At 55.6% G+C, this 20,265-nt stretch overlaps 2 protein-coding genes across 2 annotated transcripts; one reads left to right on the top strand and one right to left on the bottom strand.

Moving 5' to 3' along the window:
• Nucleotides 1-416: 416 nt before the first annotated feature.
• LOC106002711 (arylsulfatase E-like) lies at nucleotides 417-4,901 on the top strand (the record flags this gene model as incomplete). The annotated part of the gene is made up of 6 exons (XM_013037536.1): nucleotides 417-843; nucleotides 1,719-1,855; nucleotides 3,029-3,163; nucleotides 3,253-3,415; nucleotides 3,956-4,077; nucleotides 4,555-4,901. Coding segments are annotated over 6 exons (1,331 nt in total), but the record flags the coding sequence as incomplete, so codon positions are not given.
• A 2,970-nt stretch (nucleotides 4,902-7,871) lies between these two features.
• LOC106002710 (glycoprotein Xg-like) lies at nucleotides 7,872-17,233 on the bottom strand. Its single transcript, XM_013037535.1, has 5 exons — nucleotides 17,206-17,233; nucleotides 9,819-9,859; nucleotides 9,482-9,538; nucleotides 9,194-9,371; nucleotides 7,872-7,954 (listed from the first exon to the last, which is right to left on the bottom strand). Exons 1-5 carry the CDS (start codon nucleotides 17,231-17,233, stop codon nucleotides 7,872-7,874), a joined length of 387 nt encoding a protein of 128 aa, XP_012892989.1.
• Nucleotides 17,234-20,265: the final 3,032 nt, after the last annotated feature.

Below are 20,265 nucleotides of genomic sequence, written 5' to 3'. Positions count from 1 at the left end.
CACCCACCCACCCATCCATCCATCCATCCACCCACCCATCCATCCACCCATCCATCCATACACCCACCCACCCATACACCCACCCATACACCCATCCATCCATCCATCCACCCACCCATCCATCCATCCACCCATCCATCCATCCATCCATCCATCCACCCACCCATCCATCCATCCATCCACCCATCCACCCATCCATCCATCCACTGTGCATCCATCCATCCACCCATCCATCCATTCACCCATTCCCCTATCCATCCATCCATCCACCCATCCATCCATCCATCCATCCACCCATCCATCCATCCATCCATCCACCCACCCAACCATCCACCCACCCATCCATCCACCCATCCACCCATCCATCCACCCATCCACCCATCCATTCACTCATCCATCCATCTCTTCCCCTCCAGGCAAATGGCACCTGGGCCTCAACTGTGAGTCCCCCACTGACCACTGCCACCACCCCCTGAACCACGGGTTTGACTCCTTCTTCGGGGTCCCCTTCACCCTGATGGGGGACTGCCTGCAAGCGGAGCCCTCAGAGAAGCGAGCGCGTCTGCAAGGGCCCCTGGATCTGGGGGCGCAGCTGCTGCTGCTTTCCCTGCTCTGCCTGGCCGCTGGGAAGCTCACGGGCCTGCTGGGCCTGCGCTGGGTGCCCTGGGTGCTGGGCCCCGGATGTGGGGCCTTGCTCCTGGCCTGCACCTCCCGCCTCCTGGGTGTCTTCATCGTCCATGCCGACTGCTTCCTGATGAGGGATCACCAGGTCGTCCAGCAGCCTCTGAGGTTCGAGGCCAGCGCGAGGCTCTTCTTGCGGGAGGCTGAGGCCTTCATCCACAGGTCAGCCTGGGATCGGGGAGGGGGACAGATGCCATCTACTAGATCTCTATAGTCAACTGGTAGACCTTAGATCCCCGGATGTTCCATCAATGGATCTCTATAGACATCTGGTAGATCTCAAATCCCTGAATGTTACATCTAGTACATCTCTATAGACATCTAGTAGACCTCAGGTTCCCAGATGTTCCATCAGTAGATCTGTAGAGACATCTGGTAGACCTCAGATCCCCGGATGTACATCCAGTAGATCTCTATAGACATCTGGTAGACCTCAGGTCCCCGGATGTTCCATCTAGTAGATCTGTAGAGACATCTGGTAGACCTCAGATCAGACCATGATCGATTATTGGTAGTATTGATCAGATCATGATCGATTATTGGTAATAACTGATCAGATGATGTTCAATTATTGGTAATAACTGATCAGCTCATGTTCAATTATTGGTATTATCGATCAGATGATGTTCGATTATTGGTATTATCGATCACATCACAATCGAATATTGGTATTATTGATCAGATCCTGTTTGATTATTAATATCTGATCAGCTCATGTTCTATTATTGGTCATATCGATCAGATGATGTTTGATTATTGGTAATAACTGATCAGATCTGTTCGATTATTGGTAATAACTGATCAGATCACGATCGATTATTGGTATTTTTGATCAGATCACTATTGATTATTGGTATTATCGATCAGATCACAATCGATTATTGGTATTATCGATCAGATCAGGACCAATTATTGGTAATATCTGATCAGATCAGGATCGATTATCGATCATCTGATCGATTATTGGCAATACCTGATCAGGTCGGTTATTGGTGAGGTTATTGATGATGGGGACGGGGTCTGACGTGGGTCCGCAGGCACCAGGCCCGCCCCTTCCTCCTCCTCGTCTCCTTCCTCCACGTCCACGTCCCGCTGGTCACCTCACCTGCCTTCCGGGGCCGCAGCGCGCACGGCGCCTACGGCGACAACGTGGAGGAGCTCGACTGGATGGTGGGTGAGTGCGGGGGGGGGAACTGAGGCACGGTGCGTGGGATGGGGGAAACTGAGGCACAGGGGTGGGGTGAGTGGGATGGGGAAACTGAGGCACTGGGACGGGGTGAGCGGGATGGGGAAACTGAGGCACGGGGTGGGATGAGTGGGTTGGGGGAAACTGAGGCACGGAGATGGGGTGAGCGGGATGGGGGAAACTGAGGCATGGGAAGGTGGTCAATGGGTTGGGGTAAACTGAGGCATGGTGCATTTGGGTAAACTGAGGCACGGGGACGGGGTCAGTGTGTTGGGGATAAACTGAGGCACAGGGTTTGGGTAAACTGAGGCACGGTGCATTTGGGTAAACTGAGTCACTGGGCATGTTGGGGGTAAACTGAGGCACGGTGCACTTGGGTAAACTGAGGCACGGTGCATTTGGGTAAACTGAGGTATGGTGTATGTGGGTAAACTGAGGCCCGTGTATAGGGGTAAACTGAGGCACGGTGCATGTTGGGCAAACTGAGTCACTGGGTATTGGGGTAAACTGAGGCACGGTGTATTTGGGTAAACTGAGTCACTGGGCATGTTGGATAAACTGAGGCATGGTGCATGTTGGGTAAACTGAGTCACTGGGCATGTTGGGTAAACTGAGGCATGGTGCATGTTGGGTAAACTGAGGCACGGGGACGAGGTGAGTGGGTTGAGTAAACTGAGGCACCGGGATGGGGGTAAACTGAGGCACGGGGACGGGGTCAGCGGGTTGGGGTAAACTGAGGCATGGTGCATTTTGGTAAACTTAGGCACGGTGCACTTGGGTAAACTGAGGCCCAAATATAGGGGTAAACTGAGGCACGGTGCATGTTTAGGGTAAACTGAGGCACGGTGCACTTGGGTAAACTGAGGCACGGTGCACTTGGGTAAACTGAGGCAAAGTGCATTTGGGTAAACTGAGGCACGGTGCATGTTGGGGGTAAACTGAGGCCCGGTGAGCGTTGGGGGTAAACTGAGGCACGGTGCCTGTTGGGTAAACTGAGTCACTGGGCATTGGGGATAAACTGAAGCACTATGGAAATTTGTAAACTGAGTCACGATGCATGTTGGGTAAACTGAGGCACGGTGCATGTTGGGGGTAAACGGAGGCACAGTGGACGCTGGGGGTAAACTGAGGCACGGACCCATTTCCCCCGCCCCCCCGCAGGGCGACTGCTGGCGGCGCTGGACGGCGCGGGGCTGGGGCGCCGCACCCTCGTCTACTTCACATCGGACCACGGTGCCTCGCTGGAGGCCCGGGCTGGGGGTGCCCGCCTCGGGGGTTCCAACGGCGTGCACCGAGGCGAGGGGGAAACTGAGGCAGGGTGGGCGGGGCCTCCCACGCGGCCCGACCCCGCCCCTTGACCTTTGCCCTTCACCCCCCCCCTGCAGGTGGCAAAGGCATGGGCGGCTGGGAGGGCGGCATCCGGGTCCCTGGACTGGTGCGCTGGCCCGGGACGCTGCCCGCAGGGCGCCTGGTGCCTGAGCCCACCAGCCTTATGGACCTGTTCCCCACCGTGGTGCACCTGGCCGGGGGTTGGGTTCCAGCGGACAGGTAGGAGTTCGCCGGCCTGGGTCCCCACGGGGTGGGGGGGAAGGGGGATCATCCGGGGCCTCGGGGATCCCGAGGGGGGGGAGGCTGAGGCCTGCACATCCGGGTCTGTGGGGGCTCAGGAGCCTGCACATCCGGGTCTCTAAGACCCAAGACCCGGGGCTCAGGCCTTGACATCCAGGTCTCTGGGGGCTCAGAAGCCTTTACATCCGGGTAACTAAGAGCTCAGGCCTGCAAATCCGGGCCTCTGAGCACTCAGAAGCCTGAACATCTGGATCTCTGAGGACTCAGGCCTTCATATCCGAGTCTCTAAGGCATCAGGGCTGCACATCCAGGTCTCTGAGTACCTAGGCCCAGGTCTCAGGCCTGCACATCTGGGTCTCTGAGGGCTCAGAAGCCTGCACATCCGGGTCTCTGAGGGCTCAGAAGTCTGCACATCCGGGTCTCTAAAGGCTCAAGCCTTGACATCCAGGTCTCTGGGATCTCTGGCCTGCACATCCGTGTCTCTGAGCGCTCAGAAGCCTGCACATCCGGGTCCCGCAGGGAGGTGGACGGCCGGGACCTGATGCCCGCGCTGCTGGGGACGGCGCAGGCCGCAGGCCACGACTTCCTGCTGCACTACTGCGAGGCCCGGCTGCACGCCGTGCGCTGGTTCGACCGCCCAAGTGAGTGCCTCGACCGCCGCCGGGTCCCTGGGCGGGGGAGGGGGCTGCATGCGTGTGCGTGTGATGCAAGGCCTGGGGGTGGGAGACCCGGATGTGGGAATCCCCGGATGTGGGAATCCCGGGATGTGAGGACCTGGATGGAAGGCATGAGATGGGAATCCCCGGATGTAAGGTCCCGGATGTGAAGTCCCCGATGGGAATTCCCGGATGTGAGGCTTCAGATGTGAGGTACTGGATGAGAATTCCTGGATGTGAGGCCACGGATGTGAGATCCCAGATGTGAGGCCTCGGATGGGAATCCCCGGATGTGAATACCCAGATGTGAGGTCCTGGATGGGAATCCCCGGACGTAAGGTCTTGCATGTGAATGCCCGGATGTGAATCCCTGGATGTGATGTCCTGGATGTGAATTCCCGGATGGGAATCCCCGGATGTGAGGTCCCGGATGTTACTCCTTTCTCCTCCCACCCCCCGCAGGCCGCACGGTGTGGAAGCTGCACTTCGCCACTCCGCGCTTCGACCCGCCGGGCTCGGGCGCCTGCCTCGGTTTCCCTGCCTGCGCCTGCTCGGGGCGGCGAATGACCCGCCACCGGCGGCCACTGCTCTTTGACCTGATGGCGGACCCGGGGGAGACCCGCCCGCTGCAGGGCCCGATGGCGACGCGCAGGCGCGTGGAGGCCGCGGTGGCCCGGATGCTGCGCACGCGCCGCCCCCGCGCGGCCCCGCCCCTGGCCCCTGCACACAACACCTGGAGCCCGCGCCTGCAGCCCTGCTGCGTGCCCGGACTGCTCTGCGCCTGCGACCGCCTGATCCCCGACCTCTGACCCCGACCCGACCCCCAACCCCCATCTGCCCGGGGCTACGGCAGATTGTGGCCTGCGCCTCTCACATCCGGGGACTCACATCCGGGTATTAAACATCCGGGTATACTCAAATACAGAGATTTCCACATCCAGGGATTCCCACATACTGACTCTCACATCCGGGGATTTCTACATCCGGGGATTCTCACATCCAGGGATTCTCACTTCTGGTGACACATCCGGGGATTCCCGGGGATGTATTTACACATCCGGGAAATCCCACATCCGGGGACTTTTACACCCGGGGATTCTCACAACCAGAGACTCTCACATCCGGGGACTTTTACATCCGGGGATTCTCATATCCAGAGACTCTCACATCCGGGGATTCCTACATACAGACTCTCACATCCAGAGATTCTCACATCCAGAGATTCTCACATCCAGAGATTCCCACATCTGGAGATTCTCATATCCGGGGATTCCCACATCCGGGGATTCTCAGACCAGGGAATTCCCACATCTGGGGAAATCTCACATCCAGAGACTCACATCCGGGGATTCTCACATCCGGAAATTCTCACATCGAGAGATTCTCACATCCAGAGATTCCCACATCCGGGGATTCTCGCATCCAGGGATTCTCACATCTGGGGATTCCCACATCTAGAGATTCCTACATCCGGGGATTGTCACATCCAGGGACTTTTACATCCAGAGACTCTCACATGCTGGGATTCTCACATCTGGGGAACTCTTACATCCAGGGATTTTCACATTCAGAGAGTCTCACATCTGGGGATTCTCAGACCCAGGGATTCCCACATCTGGGGACTCTCACATCCTGAGCCTCTCATCCTGGACCTCCACCTTGGGCCTCCCATCCCGGGCCTTTCCCCAGCCTCCCATCCGGGGCCCTCTCACATCCGGGCCTATGTCCTCTAACTTCTCACACAATAAAACCTCGTGAGCACCGCACTGCACGGCAGGGTCAGGGGTCACCAGGGTCAGAGGCCGGGCACTGGTCCTGCCTTCCATTTTAGGTCATTTCCGGTTGATGCTAGGATACAGGGCTGGTCCCGCCTTCCATTTCAGGTCACTTCACTTCTGGTCGTTGCTAGGGTATAGGACTACTCCCACCTTCCATTTCAGGTCATTTCCGGTCATTGCTAAGGTATAGGACTAGTCCCACTTTCCATTTCAGGCCACTTCTGGTCATTGCTAGGGTATAGGACTGGTCCCACCTTCCATTTCAGACCATTTCCGGTCGTTGCTAGAATACAGGGCTGGTCCCACCTTCCATTTCAGGTCGTTTCCGGTGGTTGCTAGGGTATTGGACTAGTCCCGCCTTCCATTTCAGGCCCTTTCCGGTGGTTGCTAGGGTATTGGACTAGTCCCGCCTTCCATTTCAGACCATTTCCGGGGGGTTGCTAGGATACAGGCTTGGTCTCGCCCTCCTCCAGGATGTCCCACCACCTACATTCACACCTGATTGGCCTATTCCATGAAAGCCCCACCCTCACTTTCCTAATTCACTTGTCATTGGTCCAGCTGTAAGACACGCCCCTTAGCCCCCCCCCAAATCCAACTCGCTGCTGATTGGACCTCACACGACAGTCATGCCCCTAACTACCAGAACTTGGATTCAGATTGGCCCAGCGGGATTGGAGACGTGGGATACCCGGATGTTGGACCACTATAAGGGAGGGGGGGTTGGGTGGATGACCAGGCCTGCGACCTCTTCCCCTTCTGTGCCTGTCCCAGGGGACCCCAATGACCTCTCCAGGGATTGACCCAGATGGGCCTATAGCTCCTTATCGCGGTAGGATAAGTCGAGGTCGGAGGTCTGTGTCTCTCTAGGCCTAGGTTGCATTGCACCTGCACGACATCTGGGTCTTCTCTGGAGGGAGGGTCCCATTGGCTTCCCCGGGGACTCCTCCAGCCACGCCCTCTGCTCTGATTGGCTGACACGCCTGACTCTCCATCCTTTGGCCCCGCCCAGGGAAGCTGGGGGTCCAGTCCCGCCTCTTCCTTGGGTGATATTGAAAGGCAGGGCATGCTGTCCATCATCCCTAGGCCCCGCCCCCTGCCAAGCCAATAGGTGGAGAGTCGATATGTGTGAAGCCACGCCTCTTCGTGGCTAGCTCTATGAACGCTGTGGGTGCCCATCACCCAGAGGTCCCGCCCACTAGTGAATGTATGGGCTCAGGGGCTGTCCTTCACTTCCAGGTCCCACCTCCTGGCTGTGGGAAGGCCACAGGGGCTGTCTGTCTCTTCCAGGTCCCGCCCTCTGGCTGTTGGAAGGCCATAGAGGCTGTCTGTCACCTCCAGGCTCCGCCCAATGGCTCTTGTGTGGACATTTGTCCTGTCTGTCACCTTCAGGCCACGCCCCCTTGTATTATCAAGTGTCCTGTCGACTTCAGGCCACGCCCCTTGCAATTGGATGGCCACACAGGCTGTCATTTACCTCCAGGCCCCGCCTCCTACTCCGTCTTAGGTCCTGTCAAGCCGAAGCCCCGCCCACAAGTGACTGACTGGACACTCTAGCTGTCCATCACCATCCTGTCCCGCCCTGCGCCTGTCTCCACACTGAGCAGGCACCAGAGGGGAAGGAAAACGCTGCCTGGGCGCGCAACGTGCATGTGCAGTCAGTGGTTCCAAAGAGGCGGAGCCTGCACATGCTCCATGGAAAGATGGGCGAGGCAGACAGGTCTGACAGCAGGCATGTGTACTTTACATTGATTTTATTCGTCCCTCCCCACCAGGCTCCTTCTTACGCTTCCGCTTCTGCCTGCTGCTGGAGGCCCAGGGTTCGAATCCAGCCTCACACTGGGGCGGGGCCTGGGGTGAGGGGAGACACAGGCTACAGCGCCCACGGGGGATCATGGGAGGCTTCGCCCCGCTCCCCCCCTCATCAGGGCACCCTGGGAGGGGGCGGTTCCCACCTGCATCCCGGCCCACGCCCCAGAAGCAGCGTCTGCGACCTCCAGACTAGAAGTAGGTGATGGCGGCGCCCACCAGGGCCACGACCACCACGGACACTACAGGGGACACGACGCGGGCCAGCGCACTGCCTGGAGGGGGCGGAACCAGAACTGGAAATGGGGGGGAGAACAAACCCAGGAAGGGGGGTGGGGCGTTTCCCTGCAGCTTCCGGTCGGGAAGTGTCCCGAAACAGGAAGCGAGCCAAGGTGAAGGGGGTGGGACAAGGGTGCCTGACCGGAAGTGCTATCACAGCCGTGACAGGAAGTGTCCATGAACAGGGACAGGAAGTGCCCATAGTCAAGACCAGAAGTTGTTATATACTAGGGACCGGAAGTCTCCACAGTCAAGACCAGAAGTTCCTACACACTAGGGACCGGAAATGCCCTTCCAATCAGGACCGGAAGTTTCTATATACTAGGGACCGGAAGTCCCCAGTCAGGACCAGAAGTTCCTATATACTAGGGACCGGAAGTCCCCAAAGTCAATACCAGAAGTTCTTATACACTAGATACCGGCAGTTCCTCTACACTAGGGACCGGAAGTGCCCTTCCAATCAGGACCAGAAGTTCCTGTACACTTGGACCGGAAGTCCCCATAGTCAAGACCAGAAGTTGTTATATACTAGGGACCGGAAGTCTCCACAGTGAAGACCGGAAGTTCTTACACACTAGGGACCGGAAGTCCCCATAGTCAGGACCGGAAGTTCATATACACTAGGGACCAGAAGTGCCAATAGTCAGGACCGGAAGTTCCTATATACTAGGGACCGGAAATTCCTATATAATAGGGACCAGAAATGCCCTTCCAATCAGTACATTAAGTTCCTATACACTAGGGACCAGAAATACCCAGTCGGGACCAGAAGTTGTTATATACTAGGGACCGGAAGTTCCCAATCAGGACTGGAAGTTCCGATACTCTGGACCAGAAGTTCACATACTGTCAGGAGTGGAAGTTCTCATGCCGACCGGAAGTCCCAATACACGCCTGGGCCCAGATCACGAGGGGACCGGAAGTGGGGTGGCCGAGGGGGCGGGACTTTCCCTGGAGGGTCTCCGTGGATCATGTGTTCATCGCCAGCACCTGGTGTGGAGGGGGAGGAGAGACACGGCCCTGGGAGCTCGGCCTCCACATCCGGGTCCTTACATCCGGGTCCTTACATCGGGCTACCCACATCCAGGTCCCTACATCCATGATCCCATGTCTGGGTCCCTACATCCTGGTCTCTACATCCGGGTCTCCACACTGGGGTCTCCACATCTGGGTCTCTACATCCAGGCTTCCACATCCGGGTCCCTACATCCAGGTTCCCATGTCTGGGTCCCTACATCCGGGTCCATAAATCCGAGCCTCCACACTGGGTTCCCTACATCCAGGCCTCTCCATCCGGGCCTCTCCATCCCCAGCCTCCACATCCGGGCCTTCCCCCTTCCATGTCCTCACCTCCTGCGCCTGGCGGGGGTTGGGGCTGGGGTGGAGGCCGGCGTCAGGGCGGGAGGTAGATGTCTGCGGGGAGAGAGAGAGCGAGGGAGGATGGAGGCCGGCCTCCCCTCTCCCCTTATCCCCTCCCTCCCCCTGACCCCTGACTCCCCCTGACCCCCCCTGACCCCGCTCACTTCCATCCCGACCCGGGGGTCGCGGCCTGGGCGGGTCAGGCAGCTGCGGGTACAGCCCTATGTGCCAGGAGTGGGCCGTGCCTCAGTTTCCCCACCCTGGGTGGGCCTGGTGTGTGTGTGGGAGGACCCCACTCATCCGAGATGGGCTTCGGGGTGGGATCTGCGGGCGAAGAGAGAGAGGGTGTTGACCCCTGACCCCCCAACCCCTGACCCCAAGGCCTCAGGGGGTGGCAAAGGGTCACATGGGATTCAGGCCCACAGCTGGATCAAGGCCCCACGTGAGGCCTAGCGGCCAGGGTGAAGCCATGGGGGGGAAAGGTGAGAGGTCAGGACTCACCGGGTCATCCAGGGCGTCAGCGAGGTCAAAGTCGGCCTGGCCTGAGGGGGAAGAGGACAGGTGTTGGGGACAGACGGATGGATGGAGAGACAGATAGACACAGAAATGAACAGACAGACCGAGAGGATGACACACGGACAGACAGACAGACAAGGGATGGACAGATGATCAAGACAGGACAGACAGATGGACAGACAGAAGAAGCAGATGGACAGCCAGGTGGACAGACAGACCAAGAGGCAGACAGGCAGAGAGGAAGACAGATGGACAGAGAGGAGACAGACAGACACAGGACAGACAGACCCAGACAGAGAGACTGAGAGGCAGACGGACAGACAGACACAGAGACGGACAGACAGACTGATAGGATGACACATGGACAGATAGACAGACAGACAGAGCCAGAGACAGATGGACAGACAATGAGACAGACAGAGAGGAGACGGACAGACAGAAACATGGACACACACACACGGACAGACACACAGACAGACAGGGGCCCAGACACAGACAGACCTGCAGACAGACAGAGACAGACAGATGCAGAGACTGAGGGACAGACAGACAGACAGACAAGGGATGGATGGATGACCAAGACCGGATGGACAGACAGACAGGAGAAGCAGATTGGACATCCAGGTGGACAGACAGACCAAGAGGAAGACAAACAGACTGCGAGTAGACAGACATACAGACAGACTTAGAGGAGATGGACAGACCGACAGAAGCAGATGGACAGAGACACAGACAGACAGACTGAGATGCAGACGGACAGACAGATAGACCCAGAGAGAGACAGACCGACACAGACAGGCTGACTGACTGACGGACAGATGGACAGACAGACCCAGAGACAGACAGACAGACAGGGACACAAACAGACAGACTGACAGATGGACAGACAGACAGACAGACACAGAGACAGACAGGCCAACAGGACCAGGCCCCAGCCTCCAACAACCTGGCCCAACCTGAAAATCCACCACCACCTCCCCACCCCACAACCCCAGCCCAGCCCCTGGCCCTTAGGGGGGGGACCCGAAACCACCAGGAGAGGAGGGGGGGACACTAGAAACCACCAAAGAGGGGAGAACTACAAACCACCAAACTTGGGAGAGAACTAGAAACCACCAAACAAGGGAGAACTAGAAACCACCAAAAAGGGGGGGGAGAACTAGAAATCACCAAAGAGGGGGAACTAGAAACCACCAAACTGGGGGGGAAGTAGAAACCACCAATGTGGGGGAACTAGAAACCACCAAACTGGGGGAGAACTAGAAACCACCAAACAGGGGGAGAGAACTAGAAATGACCAAACTGGGGGGGGAATAGAAACCACCAAGGTGAGAAAACTAGAAACCACTCAGGGGGAGAGAACTAGAAACCACCAAACTGGAGGAGAACTAGAAACCACCAAGGAGGGGGAACTAGAAACCACCAAGGGGGGAGAACTAGAAACCACCAAGGAGGGGGAACTAGAAACCACCAAGGAGGGGGAACTAGAAACCACCAACCAGGGGGAGAGAACTAGAAACCACCAACCAGGGGGAGAGAACTAGAAACCACCAACCAGGGGGAGAGAACTAGAAACCACCAACCAGGGGGAGAGAACTAGAAACCACCAAACTGGGGGGGGGACTAGAAACCACCAACCACGGGGAGAGAACTAGAAACCACTAAACTGGGGGAGAGAACTAGAAACCACCAAACAGGGACAGAGAACTAGAAACCACCAAGGAGGGATAACTAGAAACCACCAAAGAGGGGGAACTAGAAACCACCAAGGGGGGGACTAGAAACCACCAAAGAGGGACAACTAGAAACCACCAAACTGGGGGGAACTAGAAACCACCAAGGTGGGGGAACTAGAAGCCACCAAAGAGGAAAGAACTAGAAACCACCAAGGGGAGAACTAGAAATCACCAAGGGGGGAGAACTAGAAACCACCAAAGAGGGTGGGGGAACTAGAAACCACCAAGGCCTCACCCCAGCCTCCTGGGCCCAGGCCGCAGAGCAGGGCGGCCAGCAGCAGCGCAGGTCCTCCTTGAAACTTACAAGGCTATGGTCAAAGTCACCCTAAGCAGGAAAATCCTTGAAACTCCTGTCCAACTTCAGTGCCAACAAAGCCAGAAGTAGAGCCGTATGACTCCAGTGGTAGAGGGCTAGCCTTGAGCAAAAGCAGCTCATGGACTGTGCCCAGATCCTGAGTTCAAGGTCTGGGACTGGCAACAAACAGACATAAACAACAATCTGTGCAGCCATCCAGCTAAAGCATATCACCCTCTTGTCCCCAACTGAATTGGACAGAGTTCCCTGGGAAAGGGGCTGGGGGAGTCACTGTCATCTTGACTCTGCCCATTCTGCCTGCATCACAGGATTCTGGCCACACCATTATTTCATGGTTCTTTCTGACCAAAGGGATACAAGAATGGTGGCCATGCCCACATTCCATGCTGCCTGGGAGGGAGATGGACTAGACTCTGTTAGCACACTCGGAGGCTGAGATCCACAGGGGGAAAATCCTGCCACAGGAGCGTGGGCCCGCTGCAGGCACCCCCTGGCCAACCCAACAGCTCAGTGCGAGACTGAGCTGGAGCCACAGGCCCTCTGCCCCATGAGCTGCCACCACAGCTCATGGAAACTGCCAGAGGAGAGGTCAGCTTCCTGACCCCATAGTGGACTCCTGCAAGGAGCAGGTCCTGCCCCAGATGCCCCACATCCAGATCCTCCCACAGCTCCCAGTCTCAGGGGAGGAGTGCTCCCTCACTTTCTCTTGTAGATTGATGCAGATGATGATTCTCTATGTGACATACTGACTCTCAAAAGCCTTGGCAGCCACCAGAAGTAGGTGGCCAGGTGGGTTTCTCTCAGGCCTCCATCAGCCGGGTGATGGGAAGGTTAAACTGGGGGTCGGGCAAGGCAGAGGCTGCAGGGAGGTGACCCAAACTCAAGAGATATCTAATGGCCCATTGGTGGCCAGGAAAGAGGCCCATGTTATGCTTATCACAAAGAATAAATTGTTTTCAAAGCAAAATAAAAAGCCTTCAACAAAGATTTGTTCTTCCAGCCCTGGGGCTTGAACTCAGGGCCTGGCCATTGTCCTGAGCTCTTTTTGATCAAGACTGGCACTCTACCAGTTGAGCCCCACCTCCCTTTCTAGCTTTTTCTGTGTGGAATAGAACCCAGGGCTTCAGGCATGCTAGGTGACCACTCTATCACTGAGCCACATTCTCAGCTAGGATGATTCTCCCCCCTCCCAAACCCATATGACCATTCCTCAGATAAATAGGAAGTAGGTGGTGGTGTATGCATCAAACACCTAGGCCAGCAGCCACCAGGCTTAGTGGGGAAAAGATTGTAGTATAGAAACCTCTGATTTTCCATGCACGTGGTTTGTGTGTGTGTGTGTGTGTGTGTGTGTGTGTGTGAACTCAGGGCCTAGGCTCTATCCCTGAGTTTTCTTGCTCAAGGGTAAGGGTAGTGCTCTGCCACTTGAGCCACAGCCCCACTAGCTTTTCGATGGTTAATTGTAGGTAAGAGTCTCAAGGACAGGGTGGCTTTGAATCATGATGGGGGCCTCAGGGAAGCAAGAGTAAACACAGCTCTCAAATACTATCCCTATGGTGGGCTACTCCTGCACCCTGGGGGCCAGATGTGAAACATGTGGCCCCATGCCATCATTCTCTAGAGTTCAATTTGAGGAAGTGACCAGGGCCAAGCTGACTTTTGCTCACCCTGATTGCTGATGCCAGAGCAGGTCTGTTCCACCCTAGGCCAAGAGAGCTCCAGGAGGCCCGGCTTACCAGGGACACAAAAAGGGAGAGGTCAGCTCCAGGCTGAGCTAAGAGCCTTTGCCTACAGTTACCCCAACTTGGCCTTACTTATCATTATAAGACCTGTCAAAGAACAACCCCCCAAAACAAAATTGGAGCTGTGCCTCCAAGTGGTAGAGCTCTAGCATTGAACCAAAGAGCTCAGGGACAGGGCCCCCAAGCTTTGAGTTCAAGACCCCCAGCTGACCTTCCCCCATAAAACACAGGTTGTCTAACTGTGAACTAGTAGGATTTGTGAAGTGTTTCTGAAGAATGGTGATACTGGAGAAAGCACCCTAATTCTAATGACAGCTGAACTTGTGACATACAGCTATGTGCTGAGTCCTTCACAGGGTGCTATTTGCTGGGTCCTTCTCACATGGGGGTTTTGTGCTGAGTTCTCAGAAAGATTTGGTGAGTTATCCCAAAGGGTTCTATATGCTGAGTCCCTGAGAAGAGTGGGCTGTCCTGGGTTTTTCAAAGGGTGCTGTGTGCTGAGTCTATTACACAATGTACTGTATGCTGAGTCCTTCAAAAAGTGTGGTGAGCTACTGCATCCCAAAGGGTCCTGCTATGTGCTGAGCCCTTGAGAAGAGAGGGATGAGGTGAGTTTTTTGAGTGCTGTGTGCCGAGTCCTTTACACAAGGTGCTCTGTACTGTCCTTCAAATGGTGCTGTGTGCTGAGTGCTTCCACAGTGTGGTATGTGCTGAGTCCTTCAAAATTGTTCTATGTGCTGAGTTTTTCGAAGGGTGCTATGCACTGGATGTACACAGGGTGCTTTATACTCAGCCCTTCAAAGGGTGCTGTGTGCTGAGTACTCTACCCAGCATACTACATGCTGAGTCCTCAAAGGGAGCTGTGTGCTGAGTCCTTTACAAAGGGTGATTTGCGCTGTTTCTGGAAGTGTGCTGTGTGCTGACTCACCCCAAAGGGTGCTATGTTCTGGGTCCTTGAGAGATAGTTATCCCCAACACTCACACACACACAAGCACAAACACACATACACACACAAGTTTCACCATGCACCTGCTTGGTGTATAGAGTGGAGGGGGATGGAGGAGAGTCTCCTCCAGCGGTGGGGCTGAGGGGAGATTTGATCCCCCGGGCAAGTACTGGGGGTGGGGGGTAGTGCTGAGCTGAGGTAAGGCTGCAATTGCCATGGTCTGGAAGCCTCAGGGCCCAGTCAGGGCTGCAATTGTGGCCAGGGGTGGGGGGCGGGGCCCAGGGGAGGAGGGGGCGGGGCCCAGGAACACACTTTGGTGGCAGCAATGGCCAGGGGCCCAAGGGGGCTGGGGCATGTGCACAACAGGGGCGAGGTGGCCCAGGAGAGGAGTATGGGGCAGAAAGAGAGCTGGGAGAAGAGTGAGCATGAGCACAAGCACCAGTGGAAATGGCTTCAGTGGCTGGCGGCTGCTCTGATCATAGCCTGGGTCCTGGCCAGTTGCATAGAGCATGTGGAGCCTGCATGGCAGGCCATGGCCGCGCGTAGCCCCTGAAGCAGCCATGGCGCCCCTGAGTCTGAGGTCCCGGTTTGGGGAGCTAGGCAGAGTCAGCAGCTGCTGAGGCAGAGGCGTCTGCCACAGGGGACGAGGCCACTGAGGGGGCGGCAGCGGCTGAGGAGAAGGAGCAGAGGCTGAGAGCTGCCCCACCACGCGCCAGCAGACGTCCCCTCCCCTTCCCAGCAGAGCTGCATTTCAAACATGCTGCAGGCTCAGACTGGTGGAGCCTCTTGCAGTCACCTGTTGGAGATGGCACACCTCTGTCTGGCTTGTGGCCCTGACTTGGTCCCGGCCCCGGGCCCTCAGACTCAGGGTGCGCACCCAGAGTCGCAGCCTACAGCTTCTCCCAGCAGCACACGTGATTGGCTGCCCTGCAGGCCAGCACCTCGCGTGACCCCTGCACCCTGTGACTCCACCACTCTACCCCTTCGACCCCACCCCCGTGGACCAGGAACTCAGCCTCTTGCCTCCCCTCTCCTGTCCTGCTTGCACCTCCCCAGCACCCCACAGTCTGCCCTGGCTCTGCCACAAATGCACCCCAGGGGTGGAGGTTGGGGCTGGGTGTCGACCTGAGGATCCCACCCCCATCCCTAGCATCCAGTGTCCCAGGAAAATGGGAGCTGCAAGGATGGGTGAGGAGCACCCATCCAGGGACACCACAGAGCCCCTGGCTGGAGCAGTGGGAGCCACACAGCCTTGCATCTGCACCCTTCCTCTCCCTGGTGGGAACCTGTGGCTTTAGTCAGAGGTGGGGAGCTGCACCTCCACACCTGCCTTCTTAGGTCTTTTCCTTTTTGCTGGGGAGGGGGGTGTTGGATGCAGAAGATATGCCCCCTTGCTGTGTGAGCCCTTGTCTTCTGTGCTCAGTCACACTTTCACCTATGGACATTCTCAGAAGAGCCCACTAGAGAGGTGAGGGCACTGGGGTCAGAGAGAAGGTGGATATTTGGGAGAAAAACACACCCCCTCTGACACATATACAACCGGCCTATACCCCCAACCCCAGCTGTCAACAGTTCTGACTGGGTGATCACATTTCCCAGCTCTGCCAGCTTCTGCTAGTGCTCCCAGTCCATCTGGTCTTCTCGTCCTCCCCAAGATCTGCCAAGTCGCTCCGAAGTACATAGGGTGAAAGTAGGGAGTCTATCCATGTATATAGCCTTTAGGACCCCATCAAAGTCCCCAACAACGCCCCCACCCCAGGTCATACACCTTTCTGGAGGCACCATGACCCCCTGCTTTGTTTTCTGATCAGGCTCTGAGGAGCCACGTGTCTCGGGACTCCTTCACCCAGCGTCCTGACCTAGGGTTTGGTGAATGAGGAGTCAAAGCTGGTTGTTCCCAAGGGGAAGGGTCTAGCCCTGGAGAAACGGGGAGGCAGGGTGGTTCTGCATTATTAGAGCATTGTTCCCCTTGGCTGGTTGCCCCTGGTTCTGACAAGGGAACCCCTGTGCTCAAGCTGGTACATTGCCCAGATGAGAAACAAACTCTGGAGAGGCACTGCTCTGAGTCTGTATTTGTGTGTGTGTGTGTGTGTGTTGGGAGAGCAGGGAGGATGAGAACAATGAAAATATATTTAAGTCACCATGTCTAAAAAGAGCAAAAACATTTTATTTGTTGTTCTTTTTTCATTAATGCCCACTAGGAGACCAGCCACACTTTTTGTTTTCTCTTTCACCATTTCATGGCTCCTTTAGGGAAGGTTTCAGTAGATGTTCCTTTCCACCTCTTTCTTCCCCTTTCCTGCAGCCCACAGTAGCTGCTGGACCTGCGTGGGTCTCCCCTAGGAGGCCTGTGTGAACCAGAGACCAGTGTGGACACCTGCTCTTCTGTCTTTAGCCAGAAGGCTCATGAGGCTACTGTGATCACAGCCGCACTCTTCCAGCCAGCCAGTCTGCTCTGGTGTGTATAGTTGGAGCTAATTCAAGGTTGTGAAGGTGTCTTCCAAACATAAATAGGGAACGAGATGGGGGGTAGTAGGGCAGGGGCTGTGAATCTAGGAGGGTCTGGGAAGTGACGATCGGTGTGACATAGCAGATGGTTCACCACGACCGAGGATGAGAGGGGAATCTTACCCAGGGTATTGACGGTGTACGTGGGCATCTTGGCATGGGGCTCCAGGCCCCCAATGGTGGCATGGATTCCGTCCAGGGGCAGTGCACTGGTGGGTAGTCCTCCCTGGAGTCCTGCAGACTCCAATCTGTGTCCCTCCTGGGCTGTTTCCAGCTGGGCAATGGTAGGCAAGTATGTTTCCTCTGCTGGAGACTACTTGGGATCAGGACATGGCAGTTAGCTAGCGCTCTCTGAATGCCATTTTCTGTAACCCGCTGTAGGCTGTGTGGAAGGAAAAGGGGACTACTAACTTTGGAACCCTTTAAGTTTGATTGGGACATGTGAAATGCCAGCTTTTATAGGGTTTTTCCTTGAAGCTGGCAATTTCTAACTAATGCTTGGGATTCTGGGTCAAATTAGATGGACCATTTCAGCCACCAAACAATGACGTTCAAAGCAGCACAAGCAGAGTTCCCTAGCCAGATGGTCTCCTGCTGTGAACGTCGTGCCTTGACTGCCTTTCTCCGGCAGCTGCCGATTCTTCTCCAGCTCTCTCTAGGGTGATCACCACAGTTGAGGATGTTGTGGGGAGCAGAGATTGTGACTTCGCCATCTGCAGCCTACTAGCTGTGAGTAGAGACAATTCCCAGGACCTGTATTGGACTCTGGGAAATTCAGAGACCTGGGATGCCTCAGGGATCCTATCTCTGGAACATGAAACTTGGGGGCCGGATATGGTGGACCATCCTCTCTGGCCCCAGGGAGTGGCGAGGAGGCCCCTTGAGCCAGGCTTTCACCTCAGGGCAACCTTGTTCACAGCTGAGTGGGGAATTGAGTGCCACACAGCTGGTCAGCCACTGGACAGAGATCCTTGAGAAGATAGGCATCCCAGAGGCCATGGAATCCAGTGAGTACATCATGGCTCACATCCTTAGAACCAAAACAGTTAAGTGCGGTGGCACCAGGAGGGTGGGAAGAGGTAGGAGGGAGAACTGTGGGAGAGCTACATCAGGCTTTACCCCCACCCAGGATGCTTACCTGAATTGGATGGGACTTTTCTGTAGTATTGTCATAGACAGATGCTCATTCACCAACAAACCATTACAGTGTATGCCAGGTCCTTGGGGAAGGGGAAAGGGGAGGAGGTCATACACGATGAAAGGTTCCAGTTCTGGTTCCACAGCACAGAACAAAATCTTGGTTTGAGCTGGATGCTGGTGCCTCACACCTGTCATCCTAGCTACTTAGGAGGCTGAAATAGGAGGATTGAAGCTTAAGGCCCAGGCAGAAAAGCCTGTAAGACTCTCATCTCCAACTAACTACCAAAAAGAAAATGCCAGAAGTAGGCTCAAGCTGTAGACTGTTGGCCTTGAGTACAAAGGCTCAGGGACAGCACCCAGGCTCTGAGTTCAAGCCCAGGAGTGACACAAAAAAAGGAAAAAGCAAGAGAGGAGGGAAGGATGGAGGGAGAAAAGGAAGAAAGGAAGGAAGAAGGGAGCATGCAAGCCTTGGTTTGGAGTCCCTGGATCAAGGGAGCCAACCATTCACAATCTCTGTGGGGACAGTTTCAGAGCCTAAAGCTAGAATGTAGGACCAAGCCACTGACCCGTTCATGACATCAGCAACTTCATGACATCCAATATCTGAGTGGTCACTGACTGCAGATGGAAACAGCCTCTGGTAGACCCTAGGGCTCAGGGTGGGTCACAGAGTTTCAATCACCCCTGGCTCATGAAGTTTATTTTCTGGTCAGATAAGAAGAAACTGTCCAAGGGCTAGGGAGGTATAGGGTGAGGGAGTGTCAAGAGGGGGGTGGCAAGGGATCAGCAGGAAGATGAAGAGGGAGGACAATCCCAGATCAAGTGAGTCAGGCCATTGAAGCCATGACCTCACCTGACAACCTAGACCATCAGTGATAGAGCCTTCGACCCAGCCACATGCCTATGAAAAGTCCTGGCACTCTAGGTTCACCGTTGACGATTTGGCTGTCATCCGCTGCAGGATGCCTGTGCAGTACATCCTTGGGGACTGGCACTTTTTCTGGCTCAATCTGAAGATGACACCCCCAGTGTTCATTCCTCGACCAGAGACAGAGGTAAGCGGGCCACTGGAACAGGACACCCAGGGAATGAGGGCGAGAGTCAGACCCGTGTTGCCCTCAGACTTCCTTTAGGGGACTCTAGAGCCCCATGACTGCCATCCTCAGAGGTAGAGGTGGGTCTCTTTGCTTGCTCAGCCATTAATCTAGATGGCAGATTGGGATTCAGAGAGGGCTGACTAAAGGTCAAGGCTAGTGGGAAAACCAGAGGCAGTGGGCTCAGAGCAGGGTTGCTTCTTTGAGGATACTCACAACCCAGGAACATTCCTGGGATGGATGGGCCCTTTTCTCCTCCCTGAGAGAGAGGGACCTAGAGCCCTCCAGTCTGCATCCCTTGGCTGAGAAATCCTTTCATTCCCATATCCTGTAGTTGTATAACTAGACCTCACCTGACTGCCCAGTGTCAAGGCAGAACAGTGAGAGATCTTGAGTCCTTGATGAGGTCACGGGATCCTCAGTATAAGATTGTGCTTGAATGTCCTGACTTGGTGCATGGTCAGTCTCATCTAAGACTGCCATGATCTAGGACATAGAATCTAGAGAGTCAGAGCAGGATGGGGTCTATTCTGTGAGTCTTGAGTATTATGTGTGAGCTTTGAGCTCCCATGTGCTCACCTGCTTTCTTTTCTTGGGTGGGTCTATGCTAGAAAAAGCTTAAAAATAGGGCCTGTGTCCCATCCCTTGTTTCATGCTCAAAGCTAGCACTTTACCATTTGAGCCACAGCTCCACTTGCAAGGTTTTTGGGTGTTTAATTGGAGATAAGTGTTCTCAATGACTTTGCTGCCAAGGGTGCATCCAACTGCAGTCCTCAGATCTCAGTCTCCTGAGGGGATAGGATGACAGGCATAGAAAAGCATCTTTGGCCGGGTGCCAGTGGCTCATGGTTGTCATCCTAAGTACTCAGGAGCTGAGATTTTAGGATCATGGTTCAAAGCCAGCTTGGGCAGGAAAGACCCTCAGACTCTTCTCTCCAATAAAGCACCA

This window comes from Dipodomys ordii, unplaced genomic scaffold (assembly GCF_000151885.1).
Source record: "Dipodomys ordii isolate 6190 unplaced genomic scaffold, Dord_2.0 Scaffold1000000414, whole genome shotgun sequence".
Classification (NCBI taxonomy): Eukaryota; Metazoa; Chordata; class Mammalia; order Rodentia; family Heteromyidae; genus Dipodomys; species Dipodomys ordii.
This window is presented reverse-complemented; position numbering and strand designations above follow the sequence as displayed.